We start from the raw sequence: 18503 nt of genomic DNA, 5'->3' as shown, positions 1-18503 counted from the left end.
TATATTTAAACTTGGTATTGAAATTACATCTTTAATAATAGAAAATATTTTAAATAGAACCCCCAAAATGGCATCATTAGTTGATATTTTCAATATTTTGTCACAGCAGAAAATATTCAGGGTTATGTTAAAAAAGATTCACTCTTTTGGATCTGGGCCTAGGTCTATACATAGCACAATATAGAGCATGTTCAGTGCCAAAATAATTAGGATTGGCACAAAAGCACTTGGCCTTAGCTGTAGTTTTTTTTTTTTTTTTTTAAATGGAGTCTTGCTCTGTCGCCCAGGCTGGAGTGTAGTGGCGCAATCTTGGCTCACTGCAACCTCTGCCTCCCGGGTTCAAGTGATTCTCCTGCCTCAGCTTCCCCAGTAGCTGGGACTACAGCCGCACGCCACCATGCTTGGCTAATGTTTTTTGTATTTTTATTAGAGATGTGGTTTCAGCATCTTGGCCACATTGGTCTTGAACTCCTGACCTTGTGATCCACCCATCTCGGCCTCCCAAAGTGCTGGGATTACAGGCATGAGCCAATGCGCCCGGCCTGAGCTGTAGTTTTGACTATGCATAAGTGCATTCATTTTGTCAATCTTTAATGAATTGGGAAATTTCCTGAATTGGAATCCTCTTTGATCTACTTGGACCTTCTGCCTCATCCACCTCTTGACCAATGCTGGTACTCTCTGCTAATACAGAATAAAAAGTATTATCTCTACCTGTCAACATACAGCATTTGTGTCTGGACTAGACCGATGAGATCTGGGCCTATCCAGTCAAGAGCATATTTGCTCTATCTTCAGCAGTTACCAGATTATTTTCTACACTGCTAACTCAGACTTGTACCTTTTGCCTCTTTCTTTCTTATTTTATTTTATTTTTTTAAGAGACAGAGTCTTGCTCTGTTGCCCAGTCTGGAGTGCAGTGGTGCAATCATAGCTCACTGCAGCCTCGAACTACTGGTCTCAAATGATCCTCCTTCCTCAGCCTCCCACATGTAGCTAAGACCACAGAAATAAGCCACCAGGCCCCGCTTCCTGTCTTTCTTCATACCAAAGAATCAAGTAGACATTTAGGGAAATTTTATCACTTAAGTTGATTTGACCCCGAAACAGCTCCTTCTGAAGATATCCTATTCATTCATTTATTAATTCTCTCATTCAACAAATATTCGTGATACCATTACTTTATGCCTGGCACTGTCTGCCCACACCTTCATTTTGTTTCCTAGGGAATTAAAGAAAAATCACATCATAGGACACCTGTATTACAGGATGCATAATGTCTTTGTGAGGAGTCATGTAAAAAACAAAATCATTCCACTCTTATTTTAATGCATTCGTGTATCTAATGGTGAGAAACGTTTCCCCAGAGGGAGCTGATTTTGCAAGTAATAAAGATTAGATGGACAGAACCAATAAAGCAAGGAGAAGCTGATGCAGGAGGACACAGGAGGGGTGACTGATGGAGGGCATAGCTGGGGCTTGAAATTTCATTAGAGGTAATTCCGCAGGAAAGCTGAAATTATTCAATTAGATATTTAAGAAGATTCGATCTTTCTCTCATGAAGAAACACCCTCAGGGGTATTTCACATACGCTTCCATTTCTTTTACAACTGCTTAGAACATTTTAGATATTTTATTCAAGTCACAGTGGCCTCTATAGTAAGAGGTCCTTTGGGAGTGAGCATCAATTATGACGAATTAGGAAATGAACACATCATGTCGCTTTTGTTTATGAAGTCTGACTTTTAGAAATTACTAATATTAGTAGAACAATAAAATTATTATGGTAGATTATACAAAGATGTGTTCTAATACAGTATACTGGCTTCTTAGCCTTTATAGGAATGTCAGCATCATTCTGTGGTTGGCTCTCTGCTTCATCTTGACTTTCATACAGGAAACCTTACAGAAATTGAGTAAATAGTGTCCCTGTTTGCACCGGTCTCAAATTTTCTGTGTAGTGTGTTTCCTTAATGATACCAGCTGGACGTCATTATCCAAAACTAAGGGTGGCACCATGTAGTGCATAGGTGATATTTCCAAGGCAACCTCATCGAGGTAGCCTTATAATAAGTAATATTTGACAGTCCTCATCCAATGCATTCACTCAACATCTACAACAGATATAATGTATCTTGAGTTTCATGAGACTCAAATATCATGCATATTTAGTGAAAAACAATGACAAAAATATTCTGGCAATTGGGACTCTACCAGAGGGCTGCAAATGCCTTGAGGTTGTCATGAGAGTCACTAGAATACCCTGAAATAATTGAAGAAATGTGCTCAATTGCAACACTGCTGTCACCACCTTCTCCCATAAATCTGCTGCCCAGATGGACTTTTCATGGCAGCCCAGGCCATTGACTCCTCAGGAAAATGGAAATACTGTGGAAGGTAGGTAAGATGTTATGTCCTCCTCCTAGTAACCAAACAATGAAAGATGGACTCTTGTGAAATGAAGCAAAGAAGATGCCGAGAAGTCTTCAGTGTACATGAACAGATTGTTTCAGTTGACAGTAGAATCTGGACATCATTGAATGTGCCAATAATTCGTAATTTCCTTTTTGCAAAATGATTTTACTTGTATATATAGATTTTTAAGTTCATTTGGTGACCCTTTTAAAAGGTTTTATTTTCTCCTCTTATTTGTTGAAGATGCTAAAAACTGTGATGACCATTTAATAAAAATGTTTAAATGATTATGGCTCATGCCTATAATCTCAGCACTTTGAGAGGCCGAGGTGGAAGGATCACTTGAGCCCAGGAGTTGAAGACCAGCCTGGGCAACAAAGCAAGAAGCCTCTTTACAAATAATAATAATAATAATAATAAAATTAGCTAGTTTGGTGTCTCATGCCTATAGTCCCAGCTACTCGAGAGGCTGAGGCAAAAGGATCGATTGAGCCTAGGAGTTTGTGGCTGCAATGAACAAGGCTCTTACCACTACACTTGCTTCAGCCTGGGTGACAGAATAAGACTATCTCTAAAAAAAAAAGTTACCAAGTTTCTTAGCATATGTATTAGGATACCATAAATACCATGATGCTTGAATTTCAGTAATAATGTTATTACAGAATTATTTTTTGTCTAAGAAAATGATCAAAAATTACAACTTGGGAAAAAAGTGCGATCATCTTGATTTGTAATGTTGTACTTTTACTTATAGTGCCATGGTGTTGATAAGCAGGCAAGAAATGATTGATTTTTTTTTTTTTCAGCCGTTTACCTCTGCAAGAGAACAATGCAAAACAAGGCACGACTGGAGCTCGCAGACTATGAGGCTGTAAGTACCAAGGACCTTCTGGCAAGGACAGTCATAGGATGCACAGCAGTAAGGCCCACAGTCTTTTCTGGGCAGGCTGTTAACTCTCCATTCATGGATCTTTTTTCTTTTCTTTTCTTTTGAGATGGAGTTTCACTCTTGTCACCCAGGTTGCAGTGCAGTGGCACGATCTTGGCTCACTGCAACCTCTGCCTCCCAGGTTCAAGTGATTCTCCTGCTTCAGCCTCTGGAATAGCTGGGATTACAGGTGTGCGACACCACGCCCAGCTAATTTTTTTTTTTTTTTTTTTTGAGATGGAGTCTCACTCTGTCACCCAGGCTGGAGTGCAGTGGCGCGATCTCGGCTCACTGCAAGCTCCACCTCCTGGGTTCACACCATTCTCCTGCCTCAGCCTCCCGAGTAACTGGGATTACAGGTACCCACCACCACGCCTGGCTAATTTTTGTATTTTTAGTAGAGACGGGGTTTCACCATGTTAGCCAGAATGGTCTCGATCTCCTGACCTCGTGATCCGCCTGCCTCGGCCTCCCAAAGTGCGGGGATTACAGGCATGAGCCACCACACCTGGCAGCTAATTTTTATATTTTTAGTAGAGACTGGGTTTCACCATGTTGGCCAGGCTGGTCTTGAACTCCTGACCTCAGGTGATCTACCTGCCTCAGCCTCCTAAAAGTGCTGGGATTACAGGCGTGAGCCACCACGCACAGCCTCATTCATGGATCTGAAGGGTCAGATTTCCAGGGATCTGGCATCACAGTGGGCTCATGAATTCCTGTTTACTTACTTCCTCTCTTCATTCACATTGCGTGTGGCAAAACTCTAAATACATAAACTCAAAGTATAAGAGGGAAGCATATCTTATTTTCTAAAATCGACTTAACTGTCAAAATGTCAGATACATCCTACATAGTGAAGATATCCAAACTCTGAGGATTAAAGACCATTTACCCTGGGAAAGAGTGGGTTTTGCCAAAATTTTATCTGCTGACGGTGATCATCAGCAGATAAAAGTCATCTGCTGTCATTTGTGCAGATGGTTGCTATGTTAGATTTACTGAATTCAAAGCACTGTGTAGGAATAGGTTGTGGGCCGCCAGGGTGTTACATGTATTGTGAGGAACTGAATAGGCTGATTGCATGCGTAGTAGGAATGTATTGCTGTTCTGTTCCTCTATAAAGTGGGTACAGAAAATTCCAATGGGTTCATCTGGAGCACCTCCTTATGTACCAGGTAATTTTAGTATTTTGCAGATACATATTGGATTTTTAGTCCTGTTCTCCGAAGTCAGTAATTCAAAAAATTGATATTTGTAACAGGTTTTTCTGCTTCCTCCAAGACTGACAATATGAAGATGAGCTGAATTCAGGGAGCATGGCTTGTCATTGAGAACCACAGTACACTTAGGGCTTTAGAAACTCTCTGTTTGTTTCCTTGACAAATACAAGTGGTAACCAAGCTAGAAGAGAGCAGTGAAGAAGAGCACTGAATGTCCTCACGTGGGGTATGTTTTTCAGGAGAGCCTGGCCAGGCTGCAGAGAGCGTTTGCCCGGAAGTGGGAGTTCATTTTCATGCAAGCAGAAGCACAAGCAAAGTGAGTCCTTGTGAGTCTTTTGGAAGATTTGTTCAAGTTGTGACCTTTTTGTCCAGAGAGGCACTACAATTAATACTAAATGTTATCCATTGTTACTGTGTTGACAGAGTGGACAAGAAGAGAGACAAGATTGAAAGGAAGATCCTTGACAGCCAAGAGAGAGCATTCTGGGATGTGCACAGGCCTGTGGTAAGCAAGCGTCACGCTCTCATCTTGAATCCGTCTTCTCTGTGGGAAGAGAGGGGAGCCTTACCAAAGTACGGGAAAGCCTGGAGTGACCCCTTGCACTCCCCAGGGTATCTTGGTGAATTCATTAAGAAAAGATCACCACTTTTGTGTAGGATGACCAGACCTCAGTAGCATCAGATTTAATTTATAAAACCACGCATTTTCCCACCATGATAACGCTTGCTTACTCTCTTGCTATTTGATGCTTCTGAATACATTTGAAAGAAAAACCACTGCAACAAAACAGTTTTTCATGTTTTATTGTTTACATTTTTCTAGCTTTATAGTAAAAGTGCAAGTCAAGATGTTATTCCTGCCCTAATTTTCCTTCCCTCCCTCCCTTCCTTCCTTCCTTCCTTCCTTCCTTCCTTCCTTCCTTCCTTCCTTCCTTTCTTTCTTTCTTTCTTTCTTTCTTTCTTTCTTTCTTTCTTTCTTTCTTTCTTTCTTTCTTTCTTTCTTTCTCACTCTCACTCTCTTTTTTTTTATGGGATCTGTCTCTGTGGCTGGAGTGCAGTGGTGTGATCTTGGCTCACTGTAACCTCTGCCTCCCAGTTCAAGCTGTCCTCCCACCTCAGCCTCCCGAGTAGTTGGGACAACAGGCATGTGCCACCAAGCCTGGCTAATTTTTTGTATTTTTGATAGAGATGGAGTTTCACCATGGTGCCCAGGCTGGTCTCGAACTCCTGAGCTCAAGTAATCTGCCTGCCTCAGCCTCCCAAAGTTCTGGGATTACAGGGATAAGCCACCATGCCCAGCCTGATTTTTTCTTAAAACCTATTAGTAGCCTGCTTTGGTTGTTGACTTTCACAGTCTAACATTTCCTGTGGCTCAAATTCAAATCAGCCCGCATTTTTAATGACACGATATTGGATCTCTATGTAATAACTTAGCTGGGCTTCTTCCTTATTAATGTTAAACTATGTGCCTCAGAGTAACATTAATGAATATCCTTAATTAATACCAGAAAACTGTATGGATGACATTAAACAGTGGTTACCAGCAACCATAAGACAACCTCATGTATTTCTTTCTATTTTGATGCTATATCGTTTTCTTCTGTAGATTTATTTAAATACAGACAAGGCAGTAGAGAATAATATTTATATAAGTATTATTAGAATAAATAATAGGTTCATAGCATGAAAGACAAATAAGATTGATAAGAATACCTTACAATTTTCTCTTCAACTACCTTCAGAATCAGACCAAAAGAGAAAGTCTCCAAAGGTTTGTTTATATATGTACATATTTCAGCTTCAGATAGCAATGCAATTGTTAAATGATATATTGAATTTGTTCTCTCTTTTGAATTCTGAAAAGATTAGAATTGAGAATTAACTGGTTTTGCTACTGAAAAATTCAGTGTGAGTTTTATTGTTCATGAAGAAAAAGGATTTTGAGGTCAGGTGCATAGCTATTGCAAGGACATTAAGTAGGATTTTTATTTTTTTGGTTTGTTTTAAGCAACCTCTAGAAACCAGTCAATGCGTTATGTTCCTATGCTTATCCACTTTGTCCCCTGGACATCTGGTGGCTCATCTCTAGTCTCGTTTAGCTTCCATGGCCTGGTTCCTCCTGGCAACCCAAGAGGACTCACACCATGCCCGCTCCCCTGCACTGCCCACATCTATTTCATGCTCTGAGACCCGCGCTCGCAGAGATGACAAATGAGTCCACCTCAGACACTCCCCTGCTCCACTGCCTGAGGCCTCTGTGTGCTTCTGTTGGAGGCAGAATCTGATCCCAGTTGTCTTTCCCTCTATCCAGTGCAAGCCAGGCGCTAGTCTTTCCTGTCTCCCACCAGCAAGCAGCACGTATGAGTGTTATCCAAGAGGCCTCACCACACCCTTCACTAGGCTTCCAACTAGAAAGTCATCCCAAGGAGGATCTGGAGGCAGAAACCACCCAGAAGCCACTGGTTCCATCTCCCTTGTTGATTTTTTTTTTTTTTTTTTGAGACGGAGTCTCACTCTGTCACCCAGGCTGGAGTGCAGTGGCGCGATCTTGGCTCACTTCAAGCTCCGCCTCCCGGGTTCACACCATTCTCCTGCCTCAGCCTCCTGAGTAGCTGGGACTACAGGTGCCCGCCACCATGCCTGGTTAATCTTTTGTATTTTTAGTAGAGACAGGGTTTCACTGTGTTAGCAAGGATGGTCTTGATCTCCTGACCTTGTGATCTGCCTGCCTCAGCCTTCCAAAGTGCTGGGATGACAGGCGTGAGCCACCGCACCTGGCTGCCATCACTTATTTTCTAGAGGAAAATAGAGCTTTGGGTTGTCATGAGCCTCTGAGAATGGCATTTACCTAAACCAATCCTACCTTCAACCGTTTCTTTTTCTTATATTATAACTTCCTGTATTACTTTAGAGGTAATCCCTCTTGGCATTTTTAAAATTTAAACATTTGGAAGTGATCTCAGGCACTCGTGAAATGCTGACACTTGTCCAAAGGCTGTGTCTGCCATACAGGTGCTGGTGTTTATCTTGTTTTTAGTCTTTTGGGTCCTTACTCTGAGTTAATAGACAAAGATGATGATGACAGGGACATTAAAAGAAAGGTTCTCCTAAGAGAGCTCCTAATGCTATTTTCTCAGCCAAACACATAAGCTCTATCTCTATTCGCTGGCTGTAGTGTTAGCTAAGCAATGACAACAACTTTCTAAGGTAACTAGGCCCCCTGAAGAAAGAGTGGCATAGGGGAAAACAGCAATATTGTGATACTTTCTAAGAATGTCTACACTTTTACATTTGTCCCTAGAAATGAATTCTGCAGTTGTCATAATCAATCCTAATATATTTAGACCCTAAATCCTATATCCCAGAGTTAAAGTGAATAGGTATTTCTATAGCTCAGTTTCTTCTTCATAGTCTGTCCTGTCTGTGGCTGTAATGAAAGACTCTTTGTACCTTGTAGTATTCACTGTAACATTTAAGTGTCTTCTAGACAGGATCTGTGAAGCTAGGAAGCTAGGCCTTGCATGTTAACACCAAATTATTGCCACCTGAGCAACCTAGAATCCTAGACCATGTGTAGGAAAATACCAGAGAGTATCTCAAACTGTCCAGAGGCTTAATCTGGTATGGCCTGGGGCCTAATATTGCATACCGTCCCTCAGAAGATGTCCATATCTAAGAGACTGTCCTATTGTGTACACTTCCAGTTTTATTATGTCAGCCAATGACCAGTAGAAAAGGGAATAGGGAGACCTGGGCAGAGTGAGAAGCAGCTGGGCTTGGGAATCAGACAGACCTGACTCCGTTATTTATGAGGCCCACCGTGCACAGGGATTTGCCCTTTCTGAGATGTAGCAGTCTCACTTAGAAAATGGAAATATATCTACCTACCTTGCACTATTGATTGAACATTAAATGAGATCACCTGGGTAAAAGCAGCTGGCAAATCACTTTAGCAATCTCACTTGACAGGTGAAAGACAATAAATTTTCAGCTTCCTTCGTGAACAGAAACAGAGAGTAGCACAAAAAAGGATAGAGAAAAAAAATGGAATATGGAAACAGATAATGCAGATGCAGCTACTATACTTCATGGTTTTAATGACATCTGTGAATCTCGCAGAGTACAATCAAGGAGCATCACAACCTTTGTCTTTGGTTCTGAGGTCCCAACCAGAATAACTCCGAAGACCACTCCCATAGTCATCTCCTTTTCCTCCAGCCTTATCTTTCCACTCTTCCATTTAGGGATACTTTGCATGAAATAGGCTGACCTTGACTTAAGGCTGATGTGGTCACCGTGGTGTTAATTGCTCATCTATGAGCCCTCTCTCTTAGTACCCTTTATTTTTTAACTCTTTTATTTCCTGTATGTTTGCACTTTTATTTAAGCCTTTATTCTGGAATGTAGAATCTGTCCTCTAGGTGCAGGAATGCAAGACTTAGAACAAAGCAGCCTTTCTTGGTCTTTATCAAACTGTTTACCTGAAATAAGTCAGACTGGGTTGACTTTCCTCTTCAAAGGGATTGTTCCTTTACCCGCCTATGGACTTTTTGAACTGTGTGGGGAATGCTTTTACCCCCAACATTTTTGTTATTTAAATATGTAAGTCCTGGAGCCATCTGCCAATGCAATGGCTAAAACATGTTTCCTTCAAAGGTTGAATCTGAAACTCATGAAAGAGGGCATTGCCACCCTTCCCATAATATGGAACATGGATCATGGGATACATGTCGATACATATGGAAAATTATCACGTAATGATACCTTTTATTCTGTATCAATATGTGCCAGATATTATATTAAGGCCAGGCATAAAAAGTAGACTAAAACACACTCCTTGATTACTAAAACCCGTAGTCCAGTGTCGCATTTTATGAACGTAGTCATTAACACAGCAGGGTGAGTATGACTGCACTATTTGTTTTCTGAAGGGAGATACAGATGCTCATATTATTTATAGGACTTGCTAAGGTTCAGAGCTAGCAGTGGGAGAGCCAGGCCTGGAACTAAAGAGTGGTGTGGATCCAGGCAGAGAAAGTAGCTCCAGCAAGAATGAGATCCTTATAAATTATGCTGCTATAAGGATCTCATTCTTCTAACTGAACACTGCCTGTACAACAATTCCAAGCAACTCTACCTATAACTGAACAACAAGTCCTATAAATGTATGAGCATCTGTATCTCCTTCGAAAAACAAATAGTGATCACATCTACTTGTATGTTTATTGCGGCACTATTCACAATGGCAAAGAGACTTGGAATCAGCAAATGTCCATCATTTGACAGATTGGATTAAGAAAATGTAGCACATATACACCATGGAATACTATGCAGCCATGAAAAGGATGAGTTTGCGTCCTTTGTAGGGACATGGATGCAGCTGGAAACCATCATTCTTAGCAAACTATCACAGAACAGAAAACCAAACACCATGTTCTCACTCCCACATAGGTGGGGAACTGAACAATAGAATCACTTGGACTCAGGAAGGGGAACATCACACACGGGGCCTATCATGGGAGGCGGGGAGGCCCGGGAGGGATTGCATGAGGAGTTATACCTGATGTAAATGTGAGTTGATAGGTTGCCTTGAACCAACATAGCACAAATATACATATATAACAAACCTACGTTATGCACATGTACCCTACAACTTAAAGTATAATAATAATAAATAAATTAAAAAAAAAAAAGAATGAGATCCTGATTTTATATATCTATCCTGCAAAAAGAAAGAATAAATAGTTAGAACGCAATAGTCCACATAGGATATAGCTGTGTTTATAGGTGTCCTATTATATTTTACTCATAGTTTTCATATATCCTTTTACTTTTTACAAAATGGTTGTATTTATAGGTATCCTTTTGTATTTTATCATGGTTTTCGTATGTTTTTTGCTGTTTTTAAAAGTCCAGAGTTCAGGGCATCTTTCACACATTATAGGCCACACACCCCTGACCTAGGGAAATCCAACTAACATGTGTAGAACGCCCCTGCCAGGCATGTTTATACCGTATACACCCTAGAGGGCCATTGCCAACAGGGCTGCCTGGTAAGTCCTATCTTCAATGTTTAGTTATGATGATCTTGTGTAACAACCTACATATGTTATTATTTCAAGAAGCATCTAAATTTTTATTTTTTATTTTTGTTTTTATTTATTTTTTTTTTAAAGACAGAACCTTGCTCTGTCACCCAGGCTGGAGTGCAGTGGTGCAATCTTGCCTCACTGCAACCTTCACCTCCCAGGTTCAAGCAATTGTCTTGCCTCAGCCTCCTGAATAGCTGGAATCACAGGTGTGTGCCACCATGCCCGGCTAATTTTTTATATTTTTAGTAGAGACGGGGTTTTACTGTGTTGGCCAGGCTGGTCTTGAACTCCTGGCCTCAGGGGATCCTCCCACCTCAGCCTCCCAGAGTGCTGGGATCACAGGCATGAGCCACCATGCCTGGCCTAAAATTTTTTTAATATATAAACTATATTTAAGCCTGGGCAACATAGTGAGATTCCATCTCTACAAAACATTAGCCAGGTATGATGGTGCATGCCTATAATCCTAGCTACTCAGGAGGCTGAGGCTAAGAGGATTCCTTGTGGCCAGGAGTTTGAGGTTGCAGTGAGCTATATCATGCCATTGCACTCCAGCCTGGGTAACAGAGTGAAACCCTGTCTCTAAAATACACACACAAACACATACACACATATTTAGTTTACAGAAATTATTAGTACAAAAAAGAGATAAGAAAGTAGGGTCTAAATTTTGTTATGGTTTTTCAGAAGGTTAACTGAGAAAATATGAAGTAATCACTATCAATTTTAAAAGTCTTGAGATTGATATTCCCATTAGAATAAAAAGCTCTATACTTAAATGTCACAGATCTGTGACACGATCTAACTGAAAGACTTTTAAGTTATGTAATTATATTTTCCTGAATCGATTTGCCTTCGTAAATATATAAAGTATCTTTATTTTCAAAAGCCAGAAATGGAGTTATCCTAACAGCGTTTTTGTTGAATGTTTTTCATTTTGCTTTCCCTTTCACAGTTCTGCTATTATACCTTTCAATAAAAAATATAACAGATAACAGCTGATCCTTATGAAGCTTTTAATTCAAGTAAAGGTGATATGCTACCTTACCTTTTGAATACTTTTATTTGATTCGATTTGACACGAGCATTTATCATTCCAACCTCAAGAATGGATTGGAAGCCATTAGCCAGAAATGTAGTGGGGAAAGGGAAATTTGAAATAACAGTTCAGAATCTTTAAAATATACTTAAAGTCAGTTTAATGTGAAATATGATATATTATGTGCATTTTACCTAGAGTGTAGAAAATATACATAATATGATTTTTTACCTTTCAAAGCACCATGAGGTCATTTTTAGGTCAGATTGACACAGAATAATCATTCTAGTACTTAATGTCTCTATAAAATAAAGTTAGCCTCCTAAGTATGTCAGCGTTTACTCCAGAAAAAAAATTAAGGTCATAACACTAAAAAGGACTCTTCACTTACTAAGGACTCCAGACAGAATTGCCAGAAACTAACTACTGAAGAATATAGTGGGAGAAATACACTGGATTGTAGCAGGACAAAGATAATATAGTATTTGAGTTGACTTGTGTATGTAATGCTTCAATAATTTAATGAAGCCCCACACATACACACACACAAAGAATAATGCATTAGTAGCCTGTATTAACAGGGTTTTAACATCTAGCTAAATTGGAGTGAAACTTCTAGTTGTCAAAGTTCTGAAGTAACTCAATTTTAGCATTTTGTGCCCCATCCTCTACACCATACTTTAAAAAGAACGTGGATGAGCTGGAGTTAAGATGTGAATGGATGGGCGGTAAGGAGGCAAACTAAAAAAAGCAAGAACAAAAAAAATTGTGAAATTATTAATAAGATTAGTGACCCTAGGAATGCGAAGTCCCATGGAAAGTGTCTTCCTACTTTGAAATGTTACTAAGCAGACTTGGAATAAAGTTTATTAGTTTACCACACATTGGGTTCTGTATGACTACTGTGAAAATGACTGGAAAATAAAATCTCAATATAAAAGCTTCCTAATACTCAAAGCTATCTAAAGGTCATTGCCAACTTCTAATGATGCAAATGATAAATTCAAGTATAGATTAGAAGTCATGAGCCAGAAATAGAATGGAGAAAAGGCAATCACTGGATAGAGAATGAGATTCATAATTTTCAGAGTTCTTTCCTGAAACAACAATTAGATCACCTTCTTTGCTTCCTAAGCCTGTTAGTTTAGGGTTGAATGCATGCCAAGCATTCAACAAAGACGTCATGGATAAAAAGGCTTAAGCAGAGAAATGGAAATATACTTCATCAGAATATTCAATATAGAAACAATAATCATTGAATTCTTCCTGAATTCAATTTAAGCAAATCCTAATCACAAAGTAGTGAGAATAGTTGATTTACTTATGCTTTTTAAAACCCATATGTAATCAGCATTTTGTAGCATTTTCGTTGACACTGACCAGAACACTTGTTTTAACGTCTGTCAGACCATGATTTCTTGAAGAGCAGAGAGTCTGTCTTCAATTCCCTATCCTAAAGCTAACATTTTGTAGCATGCAACTTAATGAAAATATTGAGTCTGAGTAGTTGAGAAAATGGTGGACATATGAAATTTGCAAAGGATTTTGCTAAGGGTTCATAGCAGATTTGGAACAGTGAATTTGTTTTAGGGCATGCTGAGTGTGATAACATGACATTCAGATGGAGAGAGATCTTGTCAATAGTTGTAGACATGAGACCAAAATTTGAGGGGTGTTTTGGGATATAGAATTGATTCTGAAACTCATTAACCTAAAGGTGATAGGTAAACCCTCAGACAAGGACAGTTTGTTACAGCAAGGCATAGAGAGTGAAAGAGGATTTGTTATCTGTTTGGAAGGTCTCTTGTCTTTCTATCTTGCTTATAGTCCCATAAATGTCCCTATATATCTTTTTTTCTTCAAATAAATTTGTATAGAATAGCCTGGCAAAGCAAGTATGTGTATATATGTGTGTGCGTGCACATGTGTGTGCCTGTGTGTGTGTACCAATCCATTAAACATGAAGTTAGATGCTAACACTGATCAAAAGAAAGCTGGAGTAGATAGATTAATTTCAGACAAACCCAACCTCAGAGCAAGGAAAATTATCAGAGATAAAGAGGAAGATTACATAATGACAAAAGGATCAGTTCTTCATAAGGACATAATAATAGTTAATGTCTATGCATTTAACAACAGAGCATCAAAGTATGAGGCAAACACTGAAAGAAGTGCAAGGAGAAATGGATAAATACGCTAGTATATTCTGAGACTTTAATACCCCTCTATCAGTAATTTACAGTTCAAGCGGGCAGAAAATCAGTGAGGAACTAAGAACAAGGTTTAACTGAAGTACACCATCAATCAACTGGATATGACTGACGTCCATAGAACACTTCATACAACAGCAGCAGAATACACGTTCTTCTCAAGCCTCCATGCAGCACACAGGAGACGAGATTGCACTCTGGGTCAAAACACACACCTTAACAAATTTAGAAGAATAGAAATCACACAAAGTGTGTTCTCAGACCAAAATGATATAAAACTAGAAATCAAAACAGCTAGAATATCTCAAAATACTAGTAGATTAAACAACACACTTCTACATAACACGTGGGTCATAGAAGCAGTCTCAAGAGAAACATAAAAATATTTCAAACTAATTTAAAATAAAAATATACTTCATCAAAATTTTCAGGATCCAGTGAAAGCAGTGCTTAGAGGGAAATTTATATCATTGAGTATATGTACTAGAAGAAAGAAAGATCTAAAATGAGTAGTCTAAACTTCCACATTTGGAAACTAGGAATAGGAGAACAAGTTAAATCCAAAGTAAGCAGAAGAGAAGAAATGATAAAAATTAAAGCAGACATCAATGAGAATGGCCAGAGAATATAGAGAAAATCAACATAATCAAAACTTGTTTTTTTGAAAAAACCAATAAAGTCAATAAACCTCTAGCCAAGTTAACTAAGGAATAAAAGGAGAAGACACAAATTACTAATATCAGAAATATGAAAGGGTCTATATCTACTGATTCTGTGAACACTAAAAGCATAATAATGAAATATTCTAAACAACTCTATGCCCAGAAATTTGAGGGCCTAGATGAAATCGAAAAAAAAAAAAAAAAAAAAAAAAAAACAGGAAAGAAAGAAAGAAAAACACAATGTACCAAAGCTTACCAAGAAAATAGATAATATATATGGGTCTATGTATATGAATGAGAAGGCCTACATCTTAACATCTATTATTAAATATTAGCCTATTCAATTAAAGAAATCAGGCCAGGAGTGATGGCTTATGCCTATAATCCTAGCACTTTGGGAGGCTGAGGCAGGAGGATCAGTTGAGCCCAGTTGTTTAAGACCAACCTGGGCAACACAGCAAGACCCTGTCTCAAAAATTTAAAAAACAATAAATAAAATGAAGAAATTGAAACAATAATTAACAACCTTCTAAGACAGGAAGCACCAGCCCAGATGGATTCACTGATGAATTCTAGCAAAGATTTAAGGGACAAATTATATCAATTCTTTACAATCTTTTCCAGAAAATAGCAGAGTGGCTACCTCGTAACTCATTCTATGAGGCTAGCATTACCCCAATACCCAAAACAAACAAAGCTATTGCAAGGAAAACTACACACCAGTGTCTCTCATGAACAAAGATGCAAAATCCTCATCAAAATATTAGGATATCACATCCAGTGATGTACAAGAAGAATTTTACACCACAGTGAAGCAGGAATTATTCCAAGTATTCAACACTGGTTCAACATTTGAAAATCAATTGATATAATCTATTACTTCTACAAGCTAAAAAGAAAAAATCATAAATCCATATTATAAAAATGAATGAATTGGACTTCATTAAAATTAAAATCTTTTACTCTATGAAAGACGTTGTTATGAGAATGAGAATTCAAGCCACAGACTGGGACAATATTAGCAAAAAAAAAAAAAAAAAACTGATATTTTGGACTGGTATCCAAAATATACAAGTAACTCTTAAAACTCAACAATAGTAATAAAACAGCCAGTTAAAAATGGGCAAAAGATCTGAACAGACACTGCACCAAAGAACATACACGGAGAGCAAAAAGATGCTCAACAGCACATGTCATTAGGGCTACATTAAAACAACAATTGGATACCACTGCACACATATTAGCATGACTAAAATCCAAAACACTAACAACATCCAATGCCAGTGAGGATGTGGAGCATTGGGAACTCTCATTCTCTGCTGGTGGAAATGCAAAATGGTACAGCTACTTTGAAAGATAATTTGGGAGTTTCCTATAAAACTAAATGAACTGTTACTACACAACATAGCATTCACACCCCTTGGTATTTACCCAAATGAATAGAAAAGTTAATGTCCACACAAAAACCTACAAATGTTTATGACAACTTTTTTCATAGTTGCCAAAACATGGAAACAATCAAGATGTCCTTCAAAAAATGACTATGGTATATTCATACAATGGAACGTGTATTAGTTCGTTCTCATGCTGCTAATAAAGACATACCTGAGACTGGGTAATTTATAAAAGAAACAGGTTTAATTGACTCACAGTTCCAGAACTCACTCACTATCATGAGAACAACATGGGAGTAACCACCCCCATGATTCAATGGCCTCCCACCAGGTCCCTCCCACGACACGTGGGGATTACGGGAACTACAATTCAAGATGAGGCTTGGGCAGGGACACAGCCAAACCGTATCAGAATGTTTTTCAGTGATAGAATGAGATGAGCTATCAAGCCACAAAAAGACATGGAAGGACTTTAAATGCATCGTACTAAATGAAAGAAACCAGTTTTAGAAGGCTAGTTATGATTCCAACTCTATGACATTTTGGAAAAGGCAAAACTACAGAGACAGGAAAAAGATGAGGGGTTGAAGGGAAAGCAGGGAGTGATGAAGAGGGAGAGCACAGATTTTTAGGACAGTGAAAATATTTTGTAAGATACCTTAATGGTGGATACATATTGTTATAGGTTTGTCACAGCCTATACAATGTATATAGCACCAAGCGTGAACCCCAATGCAAGCTCTGGAATTTAATTACTATTAATGTATCAATATTGGTTCAACAACTGAAACAAATGTACCACATCAATATAAGATGCTAATACAGGGGACTTTGGGGTGGGATGAGGGGACTTACGGGAATTCTCTGTACTCTGTACTCAATTTTCTGTAAACCTAAACTACTCAAAAATAAAGTCCACGACATAACAAAAAAAATACAGATATAACTTTTTTACAAAGTGAAACAGAGAGCACATCGTAGGAGAGTATAATGAACTCAACAAAATCTCTGACCCCGAGAACAAAACAGCGTCATGTGGTGATATCAGCAGATAAAACTGAATTTGACTTACCTAACATCAGGTCCACCTATATAGAAAAGCTGATGGTTGTTTCATTGTGTGTCTTTGTATGCCGTATAGACAAGGCCTTGAAGTAAAATACAAAGCGCGTGTATTGGTTCTCTCCTTTACTCAGTGTGCTTGGCGTTGTCTGTCTTATTTGGTAGATTCATTCTTGACTTGATCAATGTGATTTGAAAAGAAGCAGAATCCCACAAAAATGACTCAGATATTTTTTTCTCTGAAAAATCATACTAATCATAAGGGAAATATTTTTCTCCGTATGAATATTATGATGAGAAATCCTGCCAATGATTTCTCCTGGATAACAATTAATACATGCGAAATATTTCTTCAGAGAATGCTAAAAATTCAAAATTCCCTTTTGAAGGATTAGTTGCACCACGGTTGTGTGGACACCCCACATGTTGTTCTGAGGCATGATTGTATATTAGTTGTGTACTTTAAACAAACAAGTATATGGTAAAATATCGTTATTCCTGTGGAATACATTTTTTCTAACTATACTATTAATACAATAGTTTGGCAAGAAAAAAATGGAATAAGGGAAGTAAAGTGGTACATTTCTTTGATTTTCACTGAAAAAAAAATCTGTGCATTACACTGTTGATTCATTCATTTAGTATATCTTTCAGCCAACGTTTATAGTTTCGCACAGTAAAGGCTGAAGACAAAAAGATGAGAAATACTGCCCCACTGACTAAGATACTCAGAGTCCAGAATAAGTAGAACAGGGGCTTAAATGTATAATTATTATACAAATACTATGATGAGATATACAGTAGAGCTATGAATATAGCTGTTTTAAAATAGAAGTTTACATTGAGCTTTAAATAGAGGTTTACATTGAGCTAATGTTAGGATCTAGAGAACTTTTCACGCATAAAGACAGCAGAATAAATCACAAAATAAGCAGCTAATACATTTTATTAAAAACTCACTTTTGTGTTTAAAAATATAATTGAAAGGCATGGAAATAATCTGAAAATACTTGGAGCAAGAGAACAAATATATTTTGATATTCTGAATGTATAAAATAATTAAACAATTCAGAAGTATTGTGATTTCACATAAAATAGACAAAAGACTTAAACTGACCACTTATAAAAGAAAATATATAAATGGCTATTAAAAATTGGGAAAAGAGTTTAACCTTTCTAGTCATAAATTAAGACAAAGAGATGACAATTTTTTTCAATATATTTTATTTTAAAATCTCAAATTAATTGTATGCAATCCTGGCAAGAACAATAGAAAGACAAGTGTTTCTAAATGCTATGGTAGGTGTCAGCATTGGTATTATCTGTATAAAAATGAATTTGACAGTATGAATAAAAAAGTTAAAATCTTTTTCACAAGCAGATTAACTTGTCCAGAGCTATACCATAAAATTAGAGTGGTTAAACAGGTAGCTAACATTTGAAACAGCGTAACTATTCAACTTATTGGGGTAGTTAAATA

The 18503-nt window shown here is 38.1% G+C and overlaps 1 protein-coding gene across 4 annotated transcripts in view; it reads left to right on the top strand.

Annotated features, from left to right (window-relative positions):
• The window catches only part of RGS7 (regulator of G protein signaling 7), a 568234-nt gene that overhangs the window by 471427 nt on the left and 78304 nt on the right, over positions 1–18503 (top strand). For all 4 annotated transcript variants that reach the window (XM_017953401.3, XM_017953404.2, XM_017953406.2 and 1 more), the window contains 3 exons: positions 3223–3287; positions 4804–4880; positions 4988–5069. In XM_017953401.3, the coding sequence (XP_017808890.1) occupies positions 3223–3287; positions 4804–4880; positions 4988–5069 (224 nt within the window). The remainder of the gene's footprint in view (positions 1–3222; positions 3288–4803; positions 4881–4987; positions 5070–18503) is intronic.

The sequence above is a fragment of the Papio anubis genome, chromosome 1, assembly GCF_008728515.1.
Source record: "Papio anubis isolate 15944 chromosome 1, Panubis1.0, whole genome shotgun sequence".
Taxonomy (NCBI): Eukaryota; Metazoa; Chordata; class Mammalia; order Primates; family Cercopithecidae; genus Papio; species Papio anubis.
The sequence above is the reverse complement of the archived record's forward strand: the minus strand, read 5'-3'. Positions and strand labels throughout refer to the sequence as shown.